General features: G+C 49.3%; 1 protein-coding gene across 1 annotated transcript; it reads left to right on the top strand.

Annotated features, from left to right (window-relative positions):
* The first annotated feature begins 657 nt into the window (after positions 1-657).
* Positions 658-7385, top strand: RPS14 (ribosomal protein S14). The gene is made up of 5 exons (XM_041747538.1): positions 658-807; positions 3203-3353; positions 4532-4693; positions 6194-6270; positions 7267-7385. The coding sequence occupies exons 2-5, from the start codon at positions 3205-3207 to the stop codon at positions 7332-7334; spliced, it is 456 nt and encodes a 151-aa protein (XP_041603472.1). The 5' UTR covers positions 658-807; positions 3203-3204; the 3' UTR covers positions 7335-7385.
* Positions 7386-8773: the final 1388 nt, after the last annotated feature.

Genomic DNA, 8773 nt, shown 5'->3' with positions numbered 1-8773 from the left:
TTACTAAGTCAGAAGTCAGATTCTGTCATTTTTTTGCTCAAAACCTTCTGATGGCTCCATTCAGAATACACACACACACACACACACACACATACAGACACAACCTACTTCTCGGCCCTTCCCCATATCTCCATCTATACATTCTCTCTTCCATATGTTAGAGAGATATATGGAAGTGGCTATTTTAAACATATGGGCTTTGCAGTCAGAATTCTAAATCAGCCACAAATGTGTGATCTCGGTGATCCCTTATCTGTAAAAAGAGAAATCAAAACCGTTATCTAGTTGATAATTTTGTGAGGATTCAATGAAGCTATGCATAAAAATTGCTCAGCCCGAGCTAGTATACAATAAATAGGAAATAACTTCTTATTTTGCCGAGTGCACGTGGGAGATCCAAGTCTCTGATGATCGCGGTTGTTGTTGTTATTACCCTCCACGCCACGAGGAGCGCTGCTGCCCCCGGGCGCACGAGGCCCGGGGTCAGGATACAGGAAGTCCGTCTAGCCGCGGCCGCGACTATCTTTGCATACTGGTCCGCGTCACTCAGTAGATGTCGCTGCTTCGTGCAGCCTCCGAGGCCGACCCGCTCGCAGCGACATCGCCTCCTTTGGTGCCTTCTTAAGTGAACCGCCTTTCCCGAGGGCGAGTCTTCAACTCCGTGGAAACGCTCAAAGCGGGCTTCTTCCGGGAGCCGGCCTCGCGGCGTGACCTCAGGCGTACACTTCCGGGGATGCGGACGTGACCCGTCGCCCCGCCCACTCCCGCTCTCTCTTTCCGGTAGCGGAGTCTGAAGAAGACGCGCAGGTAGGAGGCCTGGGCGAGGACAATCGAGTAGCATCCTGTGGCAGGGGCCGCCCATCGGGGCTGGGGTCGTGGAGCTGGGGGGCTTCGGTGGCAGCCGAGTGAGGTGCGGGCGAGAGGGGCGCGGCCGGCCCACCGCAGCCCGAGGGGCGCGCCTTGTCTCGGAAGGAGGCGGGCTTCCCCCCAGGAGGGGCCTGTGAAGTGGGGGTGAGGGGAGTGAGTGCAGCTACGGCTCCAGCCGGAAAGGCCCCGGTAGGGGCCGCGCAGCGGGCGGGGTGGCGAGGGCGCGGGGACCCTCGTCGGGCGTGGCCTGTCACTTGTACTCCGCCAGCCGCTTGGGCGGCCCCGGTCCCCTAGGGGCGTAGTGAGGAGCTCGCGGGGGGAATCGGGAAGAACGGCCCGGTGCTGGGTGCCCCCTCCGTCGCGGTGACTGCGGAGCCTTAGGGCGCGCTGCCCCAAGCCGGAAGGGGGGCAGGGAGTGCGCATCGCCGCGGGCTGAGCGCTGTCTGTGAATCTCAGGTGACCTCCGAGGGCCGTTGTCAGCACCGCTCTGGGGCGCCGAGGGCTGGGGAAAATGGGCATTTGCGGAGGGGCCGCTGGAGGCATTGGTGTTGGTGCTTCCTCAGCTGAGATCTGCCGGAGTCTTTCCGGGCTCCTCCCGGCAGAGCTTGAAGCTCCACTTCCTGTGAGCGCCCTTGGCGCCCTCCTCACAGTTCTGGCTCTGCTGGATCCAATTTGGGCGCGGGAAGTTACCTTTGGGTACACCCGAGGCCCGCGCTGGTGGCGCTTCCTGCGATCCCTCACTAGACCCGTGAGGAAGGCCCTGGGGACGTCCGGGAGAGCAGCAGAAGTGCCCTCTCCAGCTCTGGAATGCGCGCGGCTCATGGGGCCTGGGCGTCCGACTGGTGTTGAGGTTCAGCCTGGCCTCACAGACTTGGGCAAGGCCGCGTCTGCCCTCCGGAGGGGTACAGCCTAAGTCACCCAGCCCTTCTGATGTCTCCTGTCTTCTGAAAACGTTAGGAAATTGCTCTGAATCTTGACTCTCTGGAGGGCCTGGAGGGCCGAGGCTTTGATGGCCAAGTGGTCCTCTCCTAGCGTCCCACGTTATTTTTTGTTTTTGTTTTTTTTAAGATTTTACTTATTAATTCACAAGAGACACACACACACAGAGAGGCAGAGACGCAGGCAGAGGGAGAAGCAGGCTCCATGCAGGGAGCCCAACGCGGGACTCGATCCTGGTACTCCAGGATCACGCCCTGGGTGGAAGACAGGCTCTAAACCGCTGAGCCGCACCCAGGGATCCCTGGTCCCACGTTATTATCCTCACCTGCTTTCCTCCTGCTCTAGTGTCTGCCTCCCCCAGGGCCTGTGACGGTGTAATTGCACCTCCATTGCCGGCCTCGTCAGATTAGAGTTATAACTTGGTTTCGCTGACATTGAGTTTCAGGGATGGGGCATTTCTCTTAGCCTTCCAAGAGGATGTTGGATATTGCCTTCAGTGCTCCATTCTAGGAAAAGTTTAAGAATTTGGTTTTAGTCAGTTTGTGGGAGGATAGCGGGAGATTAGTTATCAGAGGATGAGAGATAGCATTTAAACTGGCTTTTGGAGGGATGTGGTGGAGCACAGGATAGAATAGGGGATGGAGCTAGAGGGATATGTGGGTAAGGGACCCTTGATTCTAAGCCAAGGGATTGGTGCAGAGTTTAGGCAGCAGGTGTCACCACTTACGGGTAGGCTATTGGCCTTGGTCTTGCGCTAACCTTTTTGGATGTGGTCTTACAGTCTTTTTTGAGCCTAAACTGTAAATGGTATGGGGGGTGGAGGGGAGGGCAGGAAACCAGAAGCAGTCCTGGCTTCAGAAGTATTGTGAGATGTAGACCAGGAATCCCTAAACTTGGTTCTCTGCTCTGCAGCTGACTTGCTATGTCACCAAGAACAAGTTATCAGCAATTCCTCAGGAGGTATACTGAGGGCAGTAAGGCCCAGGGATGATTGCTTGGCCTAGATTTGCAGAGTGGTCAGTTGAACTTAAAGGTCTCCAGAGACCGAAGCCAGTGTGATGTTCATGCTTTTGAGGCCCACTTCTTAAAAATTTGAGGGCTACTTACAATCTGCTGCTAGAACTCTAAGCTGCTTTCCTATAAATGCTATGAGCTGAGCTTTTGGTAAATTCAGGAGAAGGGTTATCTCAAAGTACTTTGCTTTTTCAGCCATCAATTAAAAGCCCCCTAAATGCAGGGAGAAATGAGTTTTAGGCAGGGATGAGATTATACAGATCAGGGTGGAGGGAGACACGACACAGAGGAGCAAAACTTGGAGATTTCCTTTGATAGCCGGGAAGAAGATTGTGGCAACATCTCGTCTATTACTAAAGTTGGATTCTTTTCCTCCTTTCAGAAATGGCACCTCGTAAGGGGAAGGAAAAGAAGGAAGAACAGGTCATCAGCCTTGGACCTCAAGTTGCTGAAGGAGAAAATGTGTTTGGTGTCTGCCACATATTTGCATCCTTCAATGACACTTTTGTCCATGTCACTGATCTTTCTGGCAAGTGAGTACCTGGGTGAAGAGGCACAGACCACACTGGCAAGGGTCTGGGGGAAGAAATGCCCCTGGAACTGGGTGGCTAATGGGATTCTCTTAGAAGAACTAAATAGAATGTTCAGATAAGGAAATGTGTTTGGGTGTTTGGCCACAAATATTGTGATTTCCCAGGCACTTGGATTATGAGAGAGATTTTTTTTTTTTGTATTTTTTTTTTATTGGAGTTCGATTTGCCAACATACAGTATAACACCCAGTGCTCATCCTGTCAAGTGCCCTCCTCAGTGCCCATCACCCAGTCACCCCAACCCCCCGCCCACCTCCCCTTCCACTACCCCTTGTTCATTTCCCAGAGTTAGGAGTCTCTCATGTTCTGTCTCCCTCTTCTGATCATTTCCCACTCATTTTCTCTAAAGTGTAATTCTTGAATCGTTAATCTGTTCATACTTTGTAGGAGCAGGGGTGGACAGGAAGTCTGCTCTACATACAGGTTCTGGCTGTTATTAGCAAGTTTTAGTGACATGTGAAGTCACTCAAATTTGGTTTTCTTATATAAGGTGAGGTTAATAGTGCCTGTCTCATCGAGCAAGTGGGAAGATTTTTTTTTTTTCCTAAGGTTTTATTTATTTATTTATTCATGAGAGAGGCAGAGACACAGGCCGGGGGAGAAGCAGGCTCCATGCAGGGAACCTGATGTGGGACTCGATCCTGGATCCTGGCATCACACCCTGAGCCAAAGGCAGACCCTCAACCTCTGAGGCACTCTGGCTTCCTGTAATTGGTAGGATTAAATGCAAAGGTAAATTTATATTGTCAATACAACGTTCAGTTATTTAGAGCCTTTGAACCCCATCAGGGCAGGACCCACAGCAATCTTGTTAGAAAGGAGTGTGCAGGGTGCCTGGGTGGTACTGTCCGTTAAGCGTCTGCCTTCAGATCATGATCCCAGGGTCCTGGGATTGAGTCCCATATTGGGCTCCCTGCTCAGTAGAGCATCTGCTTCTCCCTCTACCCCTCCCCCCTGCTTGTACTCAAAATCTTTAAAAAAGAAAAAGGATGATACATGTTCAAGTTGACCTTCATCCTCTGCCATACCTGAACTGTGGCACTCTTTACTCAGTAGGATGGGATAAGCACTCAGGATCCTTGATGGATGAGAGAAATGACTGTGAGCTTTTGTTCCCAGGGAAACCATCTGTCGTGTAACTGGTGGGATGAAGGTGAAGGCTGACCGAGATGAGTCTTCTCCCTACGCTGCCATGTTGGCTGCCCAGGATGTAGCCCAGAGGTGCAAGGAGCTGGGCATCACTGCTCTCCACATCAAACTCCGAGCCACAGGAGGAAATAGGTACATAAGGCAGGGGCTGGATGGTGAGATCCCTGGGCATGGGTGCCAGAGCACCTGGATTTGAGGTTTGGTTTTTCTTTTGTGACTTTGCACAAGACATTTTGTGTTTGTATTTTGTAGCTGATTGCTGCACCACTGCTTCTACTCCCTCCCTCCCCAACTTACGGTGTTTACTGAGCACTGAACTGCATAGTTGATATGTTCTAGGCACTAGAAAAGAATGATGGAAAAAGTCATCTGTAGCCTTTACTCTTCCTGTGTAGAGATGCCTAGGCTGGTAGGAGAATCTGACTTTAAACAGCCTGAGTAGGGGAGCGTGTGCTTTCCATTTGTGGCAAGTGCTGGGAAGCAAGAAGTACAGTGTGAGGGATGGGAGTTAGTGATAAAGTGTCATTTCATCTAAGACCTAAATATTGTGCCAGGAATTAGTCCAGTGAAGGAAGGGCAGGGAGAGAGTATTCTAGCCAGATAAACCTGCAGGGAAAAGGTCTGAGTGGGAATGAACTTGGCACATCTATGGGAAAAGAGTTTCATGAAGTGTGATCAGAGAGATAGGGAGGAGCAAGTTCCTGCTAGATCTTGAAGCAGTAAGGATTTGGACTTTAGCCAAAGAGGGTGGGGGGAGCATAAGAACTTTTTAATAGTAATGACTTGATGAGACTGGGGTTTGGTTTGGTTTGGTTTGGTTTTGTTTTTGTGAGAGAGAGAGCACACATGAGGCTGGAGTTGGGAGAGGGACAGGAGGAGAGAGAATCTTAAGCAGACTCCATCCTCGGCACAACCCTGGGATCATGACCTGAGCTGAAATCAAGAGTCAGACACTTGAGATGCCTGGGTGGCTCAGTGGTTGAACATCTGCCTTTGGCTCAGGGCGTGATCCTGGGATCAAGTTCCACATTGGGCTCCTTGCATGGAGCCTGCTTCTCACTCTGCCTTTGTCTCTGCCTCTCTCTGTGTGTCTCATGAATAAATAAATAAAATCTTAAAAAAAAAAAAATTGGACGCTTGACCACCCGAGATACCCAGGTGCTCAAGAGATTGGGGATTTTAAAGATGACTGCTGTAAAGGGGGCCCTTGGCTTTCTCAGTAACAGAGCACATGACTCTTGACCTTGGGGTCATGAGTTCAGGCCTCATGTTGGGCATAGAGTTTAATGTTAAAAAAAAAAAAATTTCTGTGTGGGCAGTAGACCCGATAAAATGGTCCTCTGGAGAGATGCTAGTGTCTTGGTTTGGGGGGAAAGGAGGAGCTAGAAATGGACAGATCACCAAAAAAAAATTTACAGCCTTTGGCAAGAAGGACAGTCCCTTAAATGGGCTGCAGGCAGAGCAGAGCACAAACTGATCCGTGGGCCAGAAAGTATGAAAAGGAAGCATACATGGCCCAGTAAGTTTTGCGTGTTTATTGTCTGGCCCTTTACAAAAAGTTGCAGATTCCTGAACTAGAGGGTTGTGACAAGTTGGACAAAGCTTTTCTTAATGTAGATCCTCATTTCCTAGAACCAAGACCCCTGGACCTGGGGCCCAGTCAGCCCTCAGAGCCCTTGCCCGCTCAGGAATGAAGATTGGGCGGATTGGTAAGTACCCCCCTCTAGCTAGCGCTTGGATTTGCTTTGAATCATTGACCCCAGAATGCTTGTGTTGTACCATTGGGATGCAGTACCTGGTCTGAGGACTATTTGCAGGTTGGGTTGTCGATGGGGGTCTCAAGGGGCACCATGTGACAATTTCTCCCTAAGCACCCCTACCACTTTGATGTAAATGCTGACCTTCCTTTCTGTACTGGGACAGCACAGTTTGGTTTCTGAACTGTTCCCACACTGCCTGGTTGTGCAGGGCTTGAGACAGTGGCTGGTAGAACCTGAAGGGAGATGAATTGTCTCCCCTTTTCAGTGTTTCTTAAGGGAGCTGGCATTTTGTATGGTCTGTCCCCGAATTATAGGACCATCAGCATCCTTGGTCCCTGCCTACTAAGTATTAGAGCATGCCAGTCATTGTGATGATGAAAAATGAATGCAGGGAACAGCAACTCCCATGGTTGAGAATCCCAATGAGTCCCCTACGTCTGTAATGCCTGCCCCCTCATGCCTGTGAGCTCCTGGCCCCTTAGAGCTCCTAAGACGGTGTTAATCCCTCTTTCTGTGCCCATGGTAGCACCCTTCCATCTAGTGTTCTGACCTTTTCCTTAAATCTTAAGGTTTTGTTTTTTCAGAATATTTTCAACTTTTTATCTATTGGAGAAGAGGGAGTCTTTAGTTGCCCCTGTTAGGAGAATCTTTCCACTAGAGAGTCAGTGGGCTGGGTGTCAGAAAGCTGATTTCCCACTTGCTTCTGGCATCATGTAAGTTGAGTGCCTTTTCTGACCCTCAGTTTTCCCTTCAGAAAACTGAGTTAAGACCACATTAGAAATTTTGAAGAAGCACCAGATGGGGCAATCCATGTCTGTTACATACTGAAGATTCATGTGGGGAGCAGCGGGACTGACTGTTGGTGTGTTAGACCACTGGTCTAGGGAGGCCTGGACTCTTTCCCATCCATCTCTAGGTAATGATGTTTTCTCTTCCTCCCCACAGAGGATGTCACCCCCATCCCCTCCGATAGCACCCGCAGGAAGGGGGGTCGCCGTGGTCGCCGTCTGTGAACAGGATTCTTCAAACTATTTTCTGTTAATAAATTGCCTTTGTGTAAGCTATTTTGACTCTAGTCTTCTCTCCTTTGGGGATATTTGATTCTTTCTCCTAACTCCATATGACCAGGGCATGCATGTGACTGACCTGCAGTCACGGGTACAGGACAAAGCAGGAGGCATTTAGTAGATATATTACTTGAAAGGATGTAGATAACTTGCTGAACAGGAACATGGGAGGGATTGGTTAGGCCCCTGACATTGGACAGGGTGAGCCTGTGTTCTGTGAAGTGGCTTCCTGGGAGGACTAGCCTAAGGAGAGGTAAGGTACCGGTGCTGCATGCAGTTGGTCTTTTCCACGCTGCTTGTTGTGGCATTGTTGCCTCCATCATCTAAGCCGATCGAGGCCTTAGAGACCTTGTTTTGAAAGCAGAGATGTTGGTTCCAAAAATGGACTAATTCTTAAAGAGCCGGAGCAGAGTGGAAACTGTTGAGCCAAGTGTAGTCTGAGCAGAAGAGGAGGCTTCCAGACTTGAGCCATATATAAACACATGTGGGTGTATACTCGCCCCCCACACCTTCTGTGCAAAATTGGGAGCACACTCTACTGCATCTTGCTTTTTCTCACTTGGCAGATCTTAGAGATTGTTCCACATCAGTACATAAAGTACATAGAGATTCAGTCACCCCACAAATACACACTAAGCCCTATTTTCATCAGTGATTAAAAAAAGTTTTTGCTCTCCGGAAGCTTGCATCCACCTCCGAGGACCCAGTGGCAGCAGATGGTACGGAGTGTTCTGCAAAAGATTAGCATAGGGCCCTGTGATGGTGGCTGCTACGCTGTTGGATGGTTAATAAAGTGAGCTAGAGAGAAGAAAGTTATTGATGTTCTGAGGAAGAGAACATAACATTTACAGCACTCTCAAAAAACTCCATATGTGAATACCCACACAGTTCAAGCCTGTATGTCCTTCGGGGGTCAGCTATACTCCTTCAAGGAGATGAGAGCGCTTCAGCTTTATGGTACTCTTTCTAAAAACCCATAACGCGATTAGAGGACGTTCTGCAAAATACAGGGTTTAAGTCATCAAAAGTGATGAAAAATGAGAGAAGACCAGAGATTACAGAGACAACTAAAGGCAGCGTTGGATCCTGAACCAGAAAGAAATTAGTGTGAAAATTGGTAAAAATCCGAGTAAGGCCTGAAGTTCAATTAGTAATGTACCAATGTTAGTTTATTAATTTTGACAAATGTTTTGTGGTAGTGTAATAATATTAGGGAAAACTGGATGAGTGGCATACAGAAAAGCCATATATTTATAACTTTTGGGGAAGTTTAAAATTACAAAGCAAAAATGTGAGGGAAATGAATGAAGGTACTTAACACAGCCTGGTTTCTAAGGCAGGATATGGTGTATAGACCCTCAAATGGTAAACTTGAGATTGCGCCT

Source organism: Vulpes lagopus, chromosome 3, assembly GCF_018345385.1.
Source record: "Vulpes lagopus strain Blue_001 chromosome 3, ASM1834538v1, whole genome shotgun sequence".
NCBI classification, from domain to species: Eukaryota; Metazoa; Chordata; class Mammalia; order Carnivora; family Canidae; genus Vulpes; species Vulpes lagopus.
Note: the sequence above shows the minus strand (reverse complement) of the source record. Positions and strands in the feature narration are given on the sequence as shown.

Coding starts and splice junctions, on each gene's coding strand:
- RPS14 (XM_041747538.1), top strand. CDS start 3,205: ATGGCACCTCGTAAGGGGAAGGAAAAGAAGGAAGAACAGGTCATCAGC. Junction 3,354..4,531: donor GTCACTGATCTTTCTGGCAA/GTGAGTACCTGG, acceptor TTTTGTTCCCAG/GGAAACCATCTGTCGTGTAA. Junction 6,271..7,266: donor AATGAAGATTGGGCGGATTG/GTAAGTACCCCC, acceptor TCCTCCCCACAG/AGGATGTCACCCCCATCCCC.